This window comes from Euleptes europaea, chromosome 11 (assembly GCF_029931775.1).
Source record: "Euleptes europaea isolate rEulEur1 chromosome 11, rEulEur1.hap1, whole genome shotgun sequence".
NCBI classification, from domain to species: domain Eukaryota; kingdom Metazoa; phylum Chordata; class Lepidosauria; order Squamata; family Sphaerodactylidae; genus Euleptes; species Euleptes europaea.
In genome coordinates, this window is record NC_079322.1 from 8,339,438 (window position 1) to 8,358,429 (window position 18,992).

Sequence of the window (18,992 nt, forward strand, 5' to 3'; positions counted from 1 at the left end):
ACTTCCATCACTAAAGAGCTAAAAAACATGAACATTCAGTGCAAGAGAATGATGACGAGCCAGTATAAGGAGCCAGTACCTTCATCTGCATAACTAAAAACAATGCAAATTAACATTACTGACAACTGACATGTTGATTAATAACCCCTAGTTTTTGCAGCCCAAACAGTGGCTGTTGCGAGTCCTTTATCAGGAAGTGGCATACAGGAGGTCTTGTATTACACGCAGGAACGTCCTGCACAACTGTTTTAACGCACCAGCATGAACTGGCGCATGGTTTGTGTGTGGATTACTGGCAGCTGTTCACCTCTATCATTTCTCTTTCAGTAAAGCATCTTTAAGAAAGCTTTCAGTCCCATAAAAATCTTTGCCTGTTATTCCCTTCACAATGATGTTTATTCTACTATTCCACTTAACCTTCTAACAGGTTTAATTTAAATAGAACATTTTCTTTTTAAAAAGAGTTGTATTTGGTTCTGTGCTGCATTTGGCTCTTGAACCATTTATTTACGTTATTTATAGTCCGCCTTACTCACTGGGATTCAAGGAAGATTACACAGCATGAGTCAAAATGTAGGGCTCAGGCCCCTGCCTTAATCTAGTCTTAATTAGGTGTTTTCATGAGGACCACAAAGATTTTACTTCTGACTAGCTATCAGGAATTAGTGGTGGTGGAAAGGGCCGTCAGGTCACAGCTGACTTATTGTGACCTCATAGGGCTTTCAAGGCAAGAGACTTCAGAGGTGGTTTGTGACTGCCTGCCTCTGTGTAGGGACCCTGGACTGACAGCCAGCATGGTATAGTGGTTAATAGCGGTGGTTTGGAGCAGTGGACTCTAATCTGGAGAACCAGGTTTGATTCTTCACTCCTCCACATGAGCGGTGGACACTAATCTGATGAATGCGGTTGGTTTCCCCACTCCTACACATGAAGCTAGCTGGGTGACTTCGGGCTAGTCACACTCTCTCAGCCCCACCTACCTCACAGGGTGTCTTGTTATGGGGAGGGGAAGAGAAGGGGATTGTAAGCCGGTTTGATCCTTCCTTATATGGTGGAGAAAGTCAGCATATAAAAACCAACACTTCTACATTACAAAGGTAAGAGGAAAAACAAGGCCTGATAAAACATACTAGAGATTCTAGCTTTTTTCACTACCCAGTAAGTGAGGACGTGATTCCCAAAGTCACAATTAATTAGCAACCTCATCAGGAACAATAGAACACATTTTCTTACCAATGGCCCTGTAGACAGAGATGAAGACCAACGTCAAGAGTATGAAAGCCGTGTTCCAAGTCCAGATTCGAGGATCCACAGCTGAAATTCCCAGGAACATGAAAATAATTGTCTCTGCGCCACTAGCCAGCATCTTCATGGTATATCTCACAGTTGTGGTGGACTGCTCACAAATATTCGCCTTGACATATTTCTGACAGCAGATACCACAGAAAGTTATACTGGAAGGGGGGGAAATACAAGAAACTGTTTAATAGTCCTTGAAGATACCACAGAAAGTTATACTGCGGGTCCCCCAACATGGTGCCCATGGGCACCAAGGTGCCTGCCAACACCTTTTCTGCCCACCAAGTGTTTAGAGAAAGTGGGTGGGGCCAGGTCAGGCTTTTGCCTAGGAAGGCTTCAGATGTGGCCAGTGTCCTGATATATAGCCTATCACAGAAGAGACCACACCGCTCTCCAGCCCTTCTTAATTTCTAGCAAGCCAAATGGGTTTTAGGACATTCCACTTGTTAACAGTCTTTTTTCTTCTTTACTCAGTTGGCATATTTTTTCAGCCTCCTGAGACTTCCATTTCTAAAGCTTTCCGGCAATACTTAAAAGTGTTAGGATTTCTATCTCACTGAGGACTCTTGACTATCTTAATAAAACCTGTGGGTTGGATCTATCCAGTTTTTCCATGGGTGAAAAAGGGAGGCGGGTGTCCCCTTTGACTATCGAAACAGTTATGCTGGGGATCAGGAGACCCGCACAAACAAAGGCCAGGGTTCGTCATAAGGCGGGAATCAAGGGAGACGGAACAAAAAAGTTGGCTGGATCCACCTCTGTGTCTCCCCACCCATCACAGGTATGAGCGAGCTTAGAATAATTAGTAAGCCGTCTCTGTATTTTTCCTGATTAGATTTGAATTCTACATAATTGCATTTCGCTTTGCACTTCCTGCATTTTATGTGGCCTTTTGACCCCTGCTGCTGTTTGTTTGTTTTTCAGCTTTCCTATATAAAATAAAAGGTTTGTATTGTGCGGATCCACTCATAGCAATGGAAGACTTGGGGCCCTAATCCACAAACGTTTACAATGGATTACATTTTTCCATTCTTTAAGGTGTGGCGAGACTCCGGTTGATTTCTGCCGCGACAGGCTCACACATGACTCCATTGAAACTAAAAAGAGGACCCAGTTGACTAGCTCAGACTTACGCAAGGATGGCAGAAAGAGAAAGCAACTCCGCTGTCAGGTAAGAGAGGTAAGAGATGACAAACACAAATCCCGGCTCGATTATTCTGACGTGCTTTGTGAAACGAGTGACGAATGAGAGTAGGAATGCAAAGACCACGCCGATTAAGGTACCTCCCAAACTCACCACGAAGAAAGACACTGCAGGGCAAAAAGAAAAAAAGCTTTTTTAAGAGCTTATGCACACATGGACCTAAGGACTTTACTTCCCTGTAAACAGTGGGGAGATGAAGTTGCACATTCACCTCGCTGCTACCCAAAAAGTATTCATCTGAGGTAAGGGAATTGGCGATCACTCCAAAAACAGACGGCTGTCCACAGAAAAACTGCAGAAGGCCCAACACGGGTCATCCGATTATTTGAAATAAAGAAAGAAATACTGCAGAAACAACAGTAGTGTAGTTCCTTTTGGGTAGGGCCAACCAAAATATCAGAGAAAGTGAGCAAGCTTTTAAGTTCCCCGTAGTTTAAGTTCCCCGTAGTTATTTATTTTGATTAGTCCTAAAAAATGGGGACCCGTAAGGAACTCAAGGGAAAATTCCCTCACTGGTCCCGGCTTACTCCTTTGGCTTCTGACACGCCCCAAACACCTTTCACTCCCCTTTCCTCTCACTGCCACCTTGGCACTCTGTCTACCTGCCCCGCCATCCTTGGGACTCTACTTACCCCCCACTAGGGTTGCCAACCGCCAGGAACTAGCTGGAGATCTCCCTCTATTACAGCTGATCTCCAGGCAACAGAGATCAGTTCACCTGGAGAAAATTGCTGCTTTGGCAACTGGACTCTATGGCATTGAAGTCCTCCCCTCCCCAAACCCTGCTTTCCTCAGACTCCACCAAAATCTCCAGGTATTTCCAAACCCGGAGTTGGCAACCCTACCCCCCACCCTCACAACCCTGCCTGACTGCCATGCCTAGGGTTGGCAGGTCCCTCTTCGCCACTGGCAGGAGATTTTAGGGGCAGAGCCTGAGGATGGCGGGGTTTGGGGAGGGGAGGGACTTCAATGCCATAGAGTCCAGTTGCCAAAGCAGCCATTTTCTCCAGGTGAATTGATCTCTGTTGCCTGGAGATCTCCAGCCACTTTGGGGTCAGAAAGCAATTTTCCTCCAGCCCAGATTGGCCAGGGATCCTGGAGGGTTTTTTTTTTTTTTTTTGCCATCTTCTGGGCATGAAGTAGGGGTCATTGGGGATGTGGGGGGGGGAAGGTAGTTGTGAATTTCTTGCATTGTGCAGGGGGTTGGACTAGATGACCCTGGTGGTCCCTTCCAACTCTATGATTCTATAATTCTAGGCACTCTTTTTATTGTTGTTTTTTAGCAAACCAATGTATTATTTTATTTCATTTTTTAGATTTCAGATTTTTCTGAAGCATTTTTCAGGTGTGTCAAACAATCTGTCTTGTCCATTTGCCACCCCAATTTCTAGATTTAAGGATCCTCAGATGCAGCCACACTTTGATATTAGAATATATGACGATACTAAGATATTATGGTTTGTTTTTTGAACTCCAAAAATAGTGCCTTGGTGGCGAGATAAATTAAGGGAACCCAGGAAATTATCTAAAGGTTACAGTTACGAGAGATGCCCTACTGATGCCACAGAAGTGTCAGGGAATGCCCTGGATGGCAGCCATGGCGTTGTAAGTGCACCAAAAGTCACAGAGAACTGATCAGAGGATTCAGAATTGGAACTGAATAGCTCAGCTATTGAGGAGCTGAGTCAAACCCCAGGAAACGTACAGAAAAGTAACCAAAGTATATGAGATTGGCAAGATGCAGAGGTGGTAAGGAGACTCGTCAAGATGGGAGAAGTCTCCAGACTGAGACAAAAAAATCTGAGATTTACTCCTTTCTGGCGTGGCCATGTGTAGGGAAGACACAATTCCTAACTTACATTTGCAAGCTGACAATAATTACTAGGACAATTCCTAGTTCCTGTCTGCAATTCTACATGGAGAGCAATTTGTGGTACTGAAATATAATGCACACATGCTGACTTATTTTTATTGCTGATCCTTATAGCCTTAAAGCAGGCTACAGGACAGAATGGTCTGCAGACATCTGATGCTGTTCTGCTACTGAAGGAAAGCATATCTCATCCTGGAAAGTGTAAACTGGCTGGTAGTGGCCCTACTTGGAACCAGATGTACAGGCCCCTGAGCTTCTTAGAGGTACGGCAGGACTCGTGCAATAAATTAGTAGTAAATATAAATAGTAAATATACATGAACGAGATGGTGCCCTGGCAAAGAGTAAAGAAGGCAGAGAAAAGGGAGACTGTATATTTGAAAGAGTAGAAGAAAGGAGAGAAGAAACATACCCAAAGGGAAAGAGAAAGAAACCTGTGTGAGCATCTCAGTGCCCAGCACGACCCTGAGAGAAAACAAGCCCCTCAAACGGAGACTTGCAAAGCTGTTCTTAGCATGGATCAGCCCTTCTGCAATTATACACCACTGCCTTTTGCCCATTGGCAATAGAGAGCAAACATTTTCCCTTATCTTTTTTTATGACGGCCCTTAAAGTACATAAAAAAACATAATAAGCCTGTTACAATTCCAATGAACTGCACAAAATGTACCGTGAGGGAGTCATTGCTAACACAGACATGTGTAAAACGACTCTGGCCAGATCCTTTCCCAGAGATGGTGCTCAGAGACAGGACATCGCTAGGGTGCCTTCTGTTCCTTCTCACCTGACCCCCCTCCCTCGGTCATCACCTTCCCCCTCACTTGCTGAAGCAAGCTGGAGTCCAGGTGTGTCTCTCAGCAAGGAGAGCAAGAGGGGGGGGAACCACTGGAGGAACAGTACAGGAGGACTGTTGGTTGTCCTAGGGTTGCCAACAGGACTGGAGAAAAATGCCCTGCCCTTTTAGTAGAGGCACAATAAGTTGGAATGGGAAGTTGAGCCTTCCCATGGCAATGGAGATCAATAACATCCCATGAAGCCCTAACCTGGATGGCCCAGGCTAGCCTGATCTTGTCAGATCTCAGAAGCTAAGGAGGGTCAGCCCTGGTTAGTGCTTGGGATGGGAGACCACCAAGGAAGTCCAGGGCTGCTACACAGAAGCAGACAATAGCAAACCACCTCTGTTTATCTCTTGCCTTGAAAACCCCATGGGGTCACCATAAGGCGGTTGTGACTTGACAGCACTTTCCACCACCAGAACTGAGATGCCCTGACCTGGGTGGCTCAGGCTAGCCCAATCTCATAAGACCTCAGAAGCTAAGCCAGGTCAGCCCTGGTTAGGACTTGGGATGGAAGACCACCAAGGAAGTCCGAGGTTGCTACACAGAGGCAGGCAATAGCAAAATACCTGACCATCTCTTGCCATGAAAACCATTCAGGCTTGCCATAAGTCGGCTGCCACTTGAAACCACTTCCACCATCAATAGGGTTGCCAACTGCCAGGTCTCCTGCTAATTCAACTGATCTCCAGCCAATAGAGATCAGATCACCTGGAGAAAAATGGCCGCTTTGGCAATTGAACTCTATGGCATTGAAGTCCCTCCCCTCCCCAAACCCCGCCCTCTTCAGGCTCCGCCCCCAAAATCTCCCACAGGTTGAGAAGAGGAACCTGGCAACCCTAACCACCAAGCCTCTGTTAAAGGGACAGGTCGCTTACCTCCAGGCATATTGGCAACCCTAAGCTGTACCCAATCTCTGTGCTTCAGAACATTTAAAGGTGTGGGCACCTTGTCTCAACCAGGACCCCCCTCTTATTTTTCACAAACAAGAGTGTAGAGAATAGCATCGTTTCAATTGATTAACAGGTGTGAGGTGTGCATGTGTGTCAACTCTCACAGGGTCTATGTTGCAATACATGTTATCTGTCACCAAGCTTTATTCCTCAGGTGCACAGTGGCATCAGGAGAAGGTGATTTGCAGGGAGAAAAGGCAGGTGGGCACAGCAGTGACATTCTCGCCACTGCTGTTTTCCCCGGCTCTTCCTCCCTGAGACGATTCCTGCCCAGCCTGGGTTCTAGGCCTGTCTTTGCAGGGGAATCAGGCCTGGGGCTCCAGGTGGGCAAGTGCTGCAGGGATAAAGTGGGAGTGTGTGTGTGTGGGGGGGGGGGGTAAGGTTAAGCACCTCTCTGCCCACCTGTATTTTCCCTCTTTGCAAAAGAGAAGCAGCAGCTGGGCATTTGAATACAAGTTGTCTGGGAACATTTTGTCCGAGCCTGAGCAAGCCAGGTTAGATATCCATCCCAGATGAATTATGCGCAAGTAGGGTGTATGCAAGTTCCACATTAGGAGGAGTGTGGGGGGGGACATCATTACATTTCGCACAGCTGCATTTGGAAGTTTGCTGTCTGATGGCGTGCCTCTGAAATGCGAGAACTAGCAAGGATAGGAAGAGGAGGTGTAAGACAATTTGTGGAGAAGGGATATAATTCCCCCCATTATTCGAATCCTGCATATATTTGTCAAAAAGGGACTGAGCTTTACAAGGCTGCTCACCTATGCCTTTGAAACAGTCCAAACCAGTCACATTATCAGCTCCGATGGCAACGAAGGAATCAAAGACGTTGTAGAGCACCTGGCACAAAAAGAAAAGGATGAGGAGGGAGACCTCTGTGGAGCGACACAACGCCCCAGCGCATTACTGCTAACTGAACCTACCCAAATTTATTTATTCATTCATTCATTTAAAACATTTATTAGCCTCCTTTCTTCTATGTGCTCACAGGGTTTATGCTGCAGATGCCCCCATGTTATCCTGTCACCATGTTTCATGCCTCAGGTGCATAGTGGGCATCTATGGAGCTCAATCTTGCTTAGGTAAAACACATAAAATACATTAAAAACATAAAAAAACAGATTTTAAAATCACAACTCAGGACTGCTAGCAAATGCAGTCCTAAATATAACCATCTTCAACTGCCTCCTAAAGATTGAAAGTGAGAGAGCCAGGCGGCTCTCCCTTGGGAGATTGTTCATTAATCGTGGGGCTGCCACTGAGAAGGCCCTTTCTCATGTACCCACCAGACAAGCTTTTCTGATTGGTGGGACAGTCAGGAGGGCCTCTCCCTGTGATCTTAATTCCCAGGCAGGAATATATGGGAGAAGATGGTCCTTCAGATACCCGGGTCCAAACCATTTAGGGCTTTAAATGATCTGTTTGCTGCCATTTAGTATCTGTGAACATTCCCCCAACTAAAAAAAGACCATCTACCCAGAAATTGGATGCTGTTTGCTTAAACAAATCATGGCCCCAGACCTTCCAATATTTCACAAATAAAAACAGAGACATAATTATCAGCAATTCCCTTCTCATATTAAAGATGAAACACTTCCCCCTCCTGCCCAACTCCCTCTTCGGTTTGCTGAAATAATTGAATCTGGAATCATTTGTCTTGTGCAGTTTTAAAAGCCAAGGGGTTGTTCTCTGCATTAAAGGTAGACAGGCGGACGCATCATTATCCTACAACCTGTTGCCAGCAGTTCAAAAGGAGCTTCGCCAGTGCATGAAGTGGCAGCCCTTTATGCTTCACAATCTTATTCCACTGTAATGTTCATGCCCTGCATAGTTACCTCCCTGCGCACTCAAGATGAGATGCCATCTCCCTGCCTGAAGAAATTCCCTCCGTATGGAACCCTGGAAAATGACTCAGCTCACAAAACCACTAACCCAGTTTTTGCAAAACACATACAAAAGGCAAAACAAAAGGGATGAAATCAAATCAGGGATTTCCCAGACACAAGTTCCAAAAAACAGGTTCAGCTGGAGCACAGGGCTTACTTTTCGACTCTAAAATGAAACCATAAGGAAACTGAAACAGTAGGGGAACTTGAATAAGCAGGGACAGCTGTGGAACTCATCCCAGAGGGGCAGACAAGATGGTCTGTTGCGGAAACAAGAAGAATCTGGTGATACCTTAGGGACTAAACCCAGTTTTATTCCAGCATAAGCTTTCATGGACTGGAACCCCTTTCTTCAGATGTTAGTCTTTAGATGCCACAAGATTTCCATTTACTTTAACTAAGCAGATTAATTCAAGAATTATATTTCAAGTTCATATATTTAAAATGTTTCACAGATGTTCACTCGGTAAAGTGCAGACCAGCTCAGTACAATGCCACAATGCTCATATTGCAGTAATCTGCAATAGTAAAACAGTAATCTCCTTAGTTGCTGACACCGGGATGACGTCTTGTTAGTAAACTCCATTTACCTGTAAGTAAATTCCACTTAACTCAGTGGCACACAGTTTTGAGTAAGCAAGCACAAAATCAGGTGGCTTGGATGCAATCCTACTGATATTTACTTGAACTCAATGGGACTTCGAGAGTAAAGAAACAAAGAAATGTTTGCTTTCAGTCAAATGGCTGCTTAACACTTGTCAACAGCCTCTGTGGCATTAATCAATTTATTATAATTTTTAGACCAGAATGCTCACTTATCCACAACCTGGACTGTACAGCTTTCTTATGGCTTTCCAGAATTCTTGCTAATCTACTATCAAATTCTCAGGAAGTACGTTTCCTGGGGAACTCAAGACAGGAACTTACCACAGTCACAGCATCGTTGAGCAGCGATTCTCCAAAAACAATGATGAAGAGGACATCGTTGACATGGACTTCCTCAAATACGGCTAGCACAGCGACAGGATCCACTGCGGCAATCAGGCTGCCAAACAAGAGGAAGTCCAGCAGTCCGCTGTTAAGATGACCTACAAGAACAAAGTGAGCATCTTGTAAAAACTCTTCTCTTCTTCAGATAAACGGGACTCAATAATAACGGACCAACATTCTCAGGAAGTAAGTTTCTCCAAAAACAAGTTTCTCTAAAAACCTCCAGGTACTAGCTGGTGATCTCCTGCTATTACAACTGATCTCCAGCCGACATAGATCAGTTCCCCTAGAGAAAATGGCAGCTTTGGCAATTGGACTGTATGGCATTGAAGTCCCTTCATGGGCAATGGAACCAAGGAAAGAGTGATATGCAAGAGGCCATAGTTGTAGCCACCTTTAGCACTGCTAAAGAGCTGGTGTTGGAGATCCTACTTAAAGCCCAGAAGAATTCTCAGGAGCATTTAACAGAGGATATGGGTTGTATCCTGACACCTTATACACTCAGTCTCACCCAAACCTCCCCCTGTTCCAGCCCCTACCCCATATGGCTTTTGTACATGCAGGTACAATGCTTCTCAGCACAGCCTTTTTTAGTGCCCAGAGAGGATCTCTATTTTTCTTTTAACCAGAAGAAAAACTTATTGGATCCAACTCAATGTCAACACTACACTAGTATAAAACTGATAAACTACCAAGTCTATAGAATCCTGGAAACTGTAGTAGATCCCTAGCTCCTTTTCACAGGAGAACATTTTCCAGGGTCCCTTAGGGGAGAAGAAATTACTGTTAAACCAGTTTAAGTCTGTGATGCAGGTATATCCAGATTCCAGAGATAAACTCTGGCATAACTTTTGGGGATTCTGCTTCTTATGATACACATCCAACTTATTCCTGCCGCCTTATTATTTAAATCGCAGAAATTCTTTTAGGATTAAGTGGAAAACCTTATTTATTTAAAATATTTATTAGCCACCTTTCTTCCTTAAGGCGCTCTCAGTAAGAAAGGGGACAGAACAGAAATATCAATATTTAAGATGTCCCCCCTGCAAATGGAAGAACAAAATAATCACAACCCAAATAGGCTTACATCGTTCTCCTCTCCTCTGTTTTATCCTCATAACAACCCCATGAGTTAGGTTTGTCATCCAGCAAGTTTCCATTGCAGAGTTGGGATTTGAACCTGGATCTTCCAGATCTTAGTCTAATAGTCTAACCACAACCTCATACTGGCTTGCCCCTGACCAGTGTCATTTCTGGTGACGATTCTTCACCACTATAATAATTTATAGACAGATTAGATATACAACCAGAATAGCAGACAGGGTTTGTCTGTGGTATCCACTTCTTACGGTAAAATTAAAAGAGTTTCTGAAGTTTATTTGTTCAGAATCATTATATCTTGGTCAATAGCCAGAGTTCATGAACATTGTTATGACTGTGAGAAATTATAGAACCAAGTGGGGAACTTTGATCATTCCCGGTGGGGGCCTAGAAAGGGTTGGTAGGAAACGCTGTTGGGATGCATATACGGTAGTACACTTGCTCCTAAGTAGTGGGTTGGGCTCAGAAGATGAGGGAATCAGGATGAAGCAGAACAAGAAATGGGCTAGGAATGAGAGGTACAAATGCTAGAAACACTGGTGAGCGTGAGACCAACACGTGGTTCCCAGAAAACGGAGATTTCATATGCAGACAGAAACCAACACTGATAGAGGGAAAGATCCTGCCTCATGCCTATACTTTCATTGTTAAAAGAGTTTTTTGAGTGAATACTAACTTGGGTGGGGGAGAGAAACCAACATGATCACCACTTGGTGGCCCCTCTGCAATCCAAGTTTCTCTCTGGGCACCTGATCCCAATGATTTTAAAGCAGCTGAATGATCGTAGAGCACAGGACTGATCAGAGGTAAGGAAAAGGCTGACACAACAATTGTGAAAAAACCTGGCTAAGCAAAAGGATTGAATTGAGGTCCATTTATTGCTACGGGAGGCAGATTGAAGTCATTGAGATTTGGAAGAACAGACTTGTGGATCAGGTTTTCAAAAGCAGCCCTGCACTGTTTCATTCAGAAAGGCAAGAACCCTAGGTGTGAACTGGATAATTTGAGAATTCGTTTAGCAGGGGTGGGTTTTAATACTACATTGGCAATTGACAAGTTTTTCCCCAAGCCAATTAAGATTAAAAATTACTAATTCTTTATTGTTTATGTGTGTGTCTGTGTTTCCTTTCTTTTAGTCTTAGTGTGACACTGTTCAGAGCCAAATTGGCTGTATGAGCAGTAGTAAAGGCAACAAATTAAGTATGTCCGGATAAAACAGAGGGCAGAAGAGCATTTAAATTAGATATGTAGAGCTGCTCCTTGTACACTGTGAATGCTTCACTAGATAACACCATAAAACACAGTATGCATGTTATTGCCCTGACCTGGATGGCCTAAGCAAGCCTGATCTGGTCAGATCTTGGAGGCTAAGCAGGGTCAGCTCTGATAGTACCTGGATGGGAGACCACCGAGGAAGTCCAGAATTGTATTGCAGATGCAGGCATTAGCAAATCACCTCTGGTTGTCTCTTGCCTTGAAAACCCTATAACGGGATTGCCTATGTTCATAGTGACTTGAAGGCAATTTCCACTGCCATCCATGTTATTCCACCACTTTAAGGATCACTAAAATGTAAATTAAAAGCTCAGATTAATGTTGCAGAGTTCGGTGTGTCTGGCTGGAATATGATGGGGATATAAGAACTGACATGTCAAGCAAAATTAAGCAAATTCTAGGGCACAACATCCCATTAAAACTCACTTCTGATTTTGCTTGGAAATGTAAAGCCATGAGAAGAAGAAGAAGGAGGAGGAGGAGGAGGAGGAGGAGGAGGAGTTGGTTTTTATATGCCGAGTTTCTCTACCTTTTAAGGAGAATCAAACCGGCTTACAATCTCCTTCCTGTCCTCTTCTCACAACAGACACCTTATGAGGTAGGTGGGACTGAGAGAGTTCAGAGAGAACTGTGACTAGCCCAAGGTCACCCAGCATACTTAATGTGGTGGAGTGGGGAAACAAACCCGGTTCACCAGATTAGAGTCCACTGCTCTTCACCACTACACCACACTGGTTCTCTTCGCTTACCAACCCCAGCCAACTCTAGTGAACTTGGGATTTGGACCTAGAGATCACAGGGCTTTAAGCTGTCCTTCCTCTAGTTTTGTCCCACAGTCCATTTATCTCTTCAGATGCCATTTGCAAGTATACACACATTTAAATGAATGAACCTACAGAAATGAGAAGATGACTTTTGCTACTGAGGGAGAAATGCTACCTTTCCCTAGAGCTGGGTAGGCAAAAAACTCTAAACATAGTAGGAATGGATGATTATCTCAATGGGAAAGGAGAGAACTCTCTGACCTATATGGCCCAGCCTAGCCTGATGTCTTGAAAGCTAAGCAGGGTCAGCCCTGACTAGTACTGGGATGGGAGACCACCAAGAAGTCCAGGTTGGCTATGCAAGTCAGGCCATGGAAAACCACCACTATTCATCTCTTGCCTTGCAAACCTTACGGGATCACCACAAGTCGGCTGTGACTTGACAGCACTTACCACCACCAAGGAAAGAACAGATTCAAATGCAAGAGGACTTCATAGGTGGAACAGAAATATTCTCTCCCCATAGTTGTGTGTGTTAAGTGCCGTCAAGTCACTTCTGTCCTGTTATTTTCAGTAGAGAAAATTTGCAATCTCTTTTAAAATGTATATTAAATGAAGAACACAAGCAGGCAGGATACATGTTTATTTTCATAAAAAAGCACAGATGGGAGGAGTGAACCTAAGTGGAAGAAATAGTTCAGTATCATCCACATCTAGTACTTTAAACAATTACTCTGGGCTCAGATTTAAAAATGACAATTCCATAGTCTTCCCCTTGTTGTCAAGTCTGAACAGGTACAAATCACCCATCAACAGAAGGGAGTCACAAAATACTCTGAAGATGCTGGAATGGACCATTTATCTTTTTTATAGGTTACCAATTATGTTCCCCCACGATAATCTTCAAGACTTGAAGAAGCGAGTGAGCTAATATTTATGGGACTGCAGCCCTTTTTCGTGTTCCATCCGGCTGCGAGAGATTTGCAGTCACCTGCCAAAGTGCAGGAGTGTCTTCCTGGACCGGATCCCCCCCCACACCCCCGTTTTGTTTTTTCTGTCCTTCCCAACCACACACAATAATTTAGCAATCCGGCCAGCAAGTTCTCTTCACCTCAGCTATCATACCATTTTCACAGCATTTACATTCAGGAAATTAAAACTGGGTCACGAACCTATTTTGTTCCTGCGTCGCACACAATGTAAAGTAAAAATAGAAGCCCCGGGTTTCTAACGGTGTAACAGGGCAGTAATAAAAGGGACATGGCCTTATAGTGTCACAGCCTTCTGCCCTGAAAGCAACTGGACTTTTTTTGAAGCACTGATGTGGCTCTTATAGGGCAGCTAGTATAGGGCAGGAAGCAGCATGGCTAATGAGGAAGAGGCAAAACTTGTTCCCCCTAAGAAACAGGCATTATAAGGACAGCTGATTTCCACTGTTCCTTTGCATTCACTCCCACGGGCAACATAAAGCACTGTGCTTGGGGATACCACTGTGATGGAAGCCCTATTTGATCCAGACCCTCGGTGGTCCAGCCTCCACCAAGGAGGATCCCATAAGTGGTTATGGTTCCCCAAGATTCCTATAGTACACACGATCTCCTTGTCCCCGGTCGTCGATCTATGTGTATGGTGGACAATTTGTTATTACCTACTGATCAACACCTGGGAAGTCAATCGTCTTCTATCTCAGGAGTGCCTTTGCTTTTTGAGCCAGTGGGCACCTTTGGAACTTTGACACCGAGTGGTGGGTGCAACTGCAAAATGGCTGCTGTAGGAGGCGGAGCTAACTTCATCACGCCCTACATTTTGCTATGCATAACTCTAACAGTAACTCTTCAACATCTCAGGGAGAAGCTCCGCTTAACAGGATGCCTTTTTAAATAAATGTGCTGTTTAAAAGTATTTTCTTGCTTATCCACAGTTTATCTTCAGTCATGCAAGAAGATCTTTGTGCTGTGGGGGCAACTGCTGCTGAACCCATTTAAAAACAACAGCATCTACACAGCCAACCAGAATCCAGATGGACAAAAGCCATGTCCACTTACTGGTGGGGGCCAGGCAGGGTTGCCAGGCCCCCCTGGCCACCGGTGGGGGATGGGGGGTAGGGTTGCCAGATCCAGGTTGGGAAACCCATGGAGATTTAGGGGTGGAGCCTGGGGAGGTCAGGGACCTCAGTGGGAAACAATGCCACAAAGTCCATCCTCCTAAGCATACATTTTCTCCAAGGGAACTGTAGTCTGGAGATGATCTGTAATTCTGGGGGGTTCCCAGGTCCCACCTGGAGGCCAGCATCCCTAGGGCCAGGGAAGGTGTTGGCAGGTGCCATGGTGGCTATGGGCACCACATGCAGGACCCCTGCTCTATTAGTACATCTACCATGATGTTTCCATGGCCAAAGTAAGAGAAAGGGCCAAACATCTTTCTTCTTATTAGAAACTAGATCCAAACAGGCCATCTATAACATATCCTTTACAGTGAGGCACAAACTAGCTTGCAGCCAATAAAGCTGAGCAATTCCATATCAAATAAGAACATGCTACGTTTGCAGAACGAGAAAACAGCTTCATCAATGGTTTAAACGCTGGAGAATTCAAAGCCACAAAAAACCCAGGGGGGTACTTCTTTGTTCCTTCCCCGACTACACTTTAACTATCAAAAAGGGCTGTGTGACATTACATTTGCCTCACATCTGCCAAGCTTGTTCTTTAGAAAGGAATGCTCCTCAAGACAATAATTCCATGTGCTCATTCACTTACCCTGACAATTGATTTAAAGGGCAAAAACAAAAATTCTAATTCAGAATTGAAGGAGTTTCCTGGCAGAGAATGTCCCAAGTGTGCACAAAGGAACACAAAAGCAATCATTCACAGTTAATTTCACAACAATGCCTCTTGTAAACTAATCCCCAATGCAAACAGTAGGCTTGCAAATCCTAAATGCTACTGAGTTGGCCACTGAGCTCTGCTGTAACTTAAGAAAGGGTGAACCTCAGCTGGTTTTGGAATTTATGCAGCCACATCTTGATGGGCAACCTGAGAATTCCACTCTTTTAAATGCAAAGATCATTGTTTTCCCAGAAGATGCTAGTTCACTGGACAGATGTGTAACTATCGCACATCTGGAGATGTCTGTTCAGATTATGGTGCTTTCAGAGTAACGAGGAGAATAGCATGCCACATGCAAGAGATGCTTGGCTCATGCATTTATTGTTCCACCAGTCACAGAAAGGGTTCATAAAAAAACCACTTCCTTTTAAAAACTCTACTTTGCTTGTAAATGTCTTAATTCCTGACAAATTTTTGTCAGCTCTGGTGCTTGTCTACTGCATTTGTTTGGCAAAAAAGAACAAAACCCATTTGTCATCATCTGCTTTAAAAGAAAAATGAATGGAAATCAAGGTACATTCATTTCCCTGGTGTCTGACTGTCTGGTTTAGAACACTGAAGTAGAGGCCAGATTCCAAGAAAGAGGAAGGAAGTCCTGTGAGATGCAACTGACAGCTAAAGTCAACACCTTCCAACACTCCTTAGTGGTTAATTAGTCGACTTGTTTCTGCATGTGACTTATCCAAGTGAGTATATGCTACTGGCTGAATAAATACATAGTGAATTTGCCTGTGCGTACAAAGCGCGGTGTAGTGGTTAAGGTGTCAGACTAGGATCTGGGAAACCCAGGTTCGAATCCCCACTCTGCCTTGGAAACTTGCTGGGTGACCTTGGGCCAGTCACACACTTTTAAACTTGAGCCTGGCAAGTGTTTGGATGGAACACCTCCAAGAAATACCAGGGGCGTGATGTTAGGGATGCCAGCCTCCAGGTGGGAGCTGGGGATCCCCTGCAATTACAGAGATCTCTTCACTTCAGCTGGCTTGCTGGCTGGATAAGAGCTCTCAAAAGCCAGCCCCCGGGCCAAATGTTTAACACCCCCGGACTAGGGCTTAAATACCCCTGAAAGGGGAAGAAGCCCTATTTACTCACAATCCTGCAGGGAACTACATACACCACAGCAAGGATTGAGTTTGGTAGCAGGAGCACGATGTGCACGTAGATTTGCCAAGCCTGCCCTGACAACCAGTGGGAACTTGCGGGGCACATGGGGGGCTGTCAGTGATGGTGTAACATCAATTTTTAGGAAAAAACAGGAAATGATGTCAGTAGCCTCTAAGAATCACAAAAACCCTGTCTCTCTGTCAGTCCCACTGGGTAGAGAGAGAACCTGGGAGGCTGGCAGTCCGGGATCTAACCCTACAGGGGACAGCCCTGGAGTTTGGCTAGTTGGCATCATCCCGGGCTGAGGTTTCAGTAGCTGGCCCCTTTGCCAAGGCCTTGGAGTCCAGGGGTGCCGGGTCAGGGTCCAGTCCCATTAAGGCTGGGCATCCTCTGAGCCCCCTGGTCTTCCCCCGAGGTGGTGCTCAAGCTCCTCCTGTTCATCCTCTGAGGAGTCTGTTCCCAAGTCTGAGTCCAGTTCAGGAAAGGCCACAACACAGACAACCTTTAAGAATGGCATCTCAGTTGGATGGTAAGAAAGGCCAGAAATGTGTTTGCCTTTGATTGCTTGTAAAACTGGGACACTTTTCCCCTCTCTGTTTGACATTTGTTCGCTCCAGCTTGTTACAGAAAGGGACAATTTTCAGTTCTGAGGCCCAGAATGAGCCAAACTGGTGATCCTACACTATATGTAACGGTCACATTTCAGTTTACCAACCAGTGTCCTTTATTTAGCCCTAGCGGTGACAACAGCCAAGGGAGAAAGCCTCTCTTTAAAAACACCTACAGAATTTAAAGTTGTTTTGCTCTTAAACAGGTACAAATAAGAGCACTTCAGAGACATCCACCTTGAAGATTTGCTACAAATGTTTTTTCCAATGGGATTTCCCCCCCTTCAAAAGTAAGATTCTAATTCTAGAAAGTCAGATGGCATCGTGGTTTTAGTGTCGAACTAGGATCTGCAAAACTCAGGGTTGAATACCCGTGGAAGCTTGTTGGATGAGCTCAGGACAGTGAACCACTCTCAGCCTGACCTACCTCACAGGGTCGCTATTGCAATGATAAAGTGAAGGAGGTGAGAGCCATACATCAGTAAAGTACCTCTCATTCAAACAGGCTGCTACTTGTTCAAAGCAGCTATGTGGAGTTAGCATGCCACAGGTATGCAACCTGGACAGGTGTTGCACTGGCCTATTATCTGAGCATGCACAGCTGCTTTGCAAAGGCCATGTCCCACAGGGAGGTTCTTCTGCCTTGCCAGTTCCACTTTTCAACCAGGCATTAAAAGACAATGCAGGAAGGGGAAGAATCTCCCCATCCCGGAGGTTCTGTTTGCTTCCATAGTCGTTGTTTAGAACTGCAAAGATTTATTTACTGATTTTAATGGAGTCTCCAGGTGACATCATTGTAATCCATTGCATTTCATTGTTTTCTGTGCTGTCTTCCCACCTTTTTTTCAGACTTGGTTTGTGGTGGTTTTTAAACATAAAATACAGTTGTGCTATTCATCCGTGTGCCTATTGACAAGACTGAAACACCCCAGATCTACAGTATCTTTAAATTTCTATCTCTTTCCAGCTTAATTAACTATTTCCTGTCCAGTCCCAGGTCAGCCATGGCTACTTATTAGTTCTTGTTCCCTGGAAGCTCACAAGGGTTATTTTTTCTCTCCCTTTGCATTCAAAGCCATTCTCCTCATTTCTATTTTAGATTTTTGTTATAATACTATTACAAAACTAAATTATAACAATTAAATGACCATTTAAAAAACAAGACAGGTTTTTGTTGCAAACTGGAAAAAAAAGTACTTAATGCCCCCGCCCAGAAAAAAATTGATTCACTGAACAGTTGATTCCAGCAGTTCCAATAAAATTTATATGCATTTAAAATGTTGTTTAACAGTTGTTTTAGGAATGCCATGGTTGTCTGACTGTGGAAAGAACAGGAAGCATTTGATGAGACAAAAAGAGCAAGGAACAAAAGGAAAATTGATTGGAAAAGCAGAACCTTTACTGAGCAGAACTTACTTGGAATTAAACATCACAGTAAGATCTTGCCTATGGGGATGGGCACTGAGAAATGATGATTTGTCTGAATACCCTTACCCATTATTCCACTGAGGTAGACCCCATAAAGCGACAGGCCTGTTGTAGCAGCGTTCCAGATGGTCCCAATCACAGCGTACAGAAGAATTGTGCCCAGGTTGCCAAAGAACAGTCGGTTTGGCATGAAGTATCCGGCATCTAAGACGATGGGGGGCAGCAGGTAGAAGAAAAAAATAGTTGGTGTCAGGCTGAAGGAAGCAATGTGGTCAGCTCCGTACACGATGCCGCCCAAGCAGATGCCAAGGAAGATGAGAAGAGCGCTCTCTGGAACCACACTGGTGACTTTGTGGGACAGGTGGAAAACTGTCAAAGAAGAAAAGAAATTTTGGGGTTATAAAGCAAAAGGCAATAACACACAGCAGCAATGAAGTAAAACAGGGGTCCCCAACATTTTTTAGCCTGGGGACAAGTTCAGTATTGTGAGACAGCCACAAAATGGCTGCCACAAAAGAGCAGCCATGAAATGGCTTCTGCAGCTTACCTTCGGTCACACAGTGAGGACTGTTGTGCTGTGGTGGCAGCGGCGGCCAAAGCAACATTTTAAAAAATCTGCACAGCCAATCAAATGTCCAATGTCCAATTTTGCTGGACAAAAGCTGCCCCTGCCCCTCCCACTTTCTAAAAACACTTGGTGAGTGCCAGAAAAGGTGTCAGCAGGGGCTACGGTGCCCAAGAGCACCACGTAGGGTTGCCAACCTCCAGAGTGGCTGGAGATCTCCCA

The 18,992-nt window shown here is 44.7% G+C and overlaps 1 protein-coding gene across 1 annotated transcript in view; it reads right to left on the minus strand.

The window, feature by feature from the left end:
• The window catches only part of SLC9A3 (solute carrier family 9 member A3), a 78,231-nt gene that overhangs the window by 24,525 nt on the left and 34,714 nt on the right, over positions 1 to 18,992 (minus strand). Inside the window, exons 3-7 of the mRNA XM_056857859.1 lie at positions 18,272 to 18,574; positions 8,978 to 9,138; positions 6,926 to 7,004; positions 2,433 to 2,610; positions 1,234 to 1,454 (exon numbers count right to left, since the gene is read on the minus strand). Of these exons, the coding sequence (XP_056713837.1) occupies positions 1,234 to 1,454; positions 2,433 to 2,610; positions 6,926 to 7,004; positions 8,978 to 9,138; positions 18,272 to 18,574 (942 nt within the window). The remainder of the gene's footprint in view (positions 1 to 1,233; positions 1,455 to 2,432; positions 2,611 to 6,925; positions 7,005 to 8,977; positions 9,139 to 18,271; positions 18,575 to 18,992) is intronic.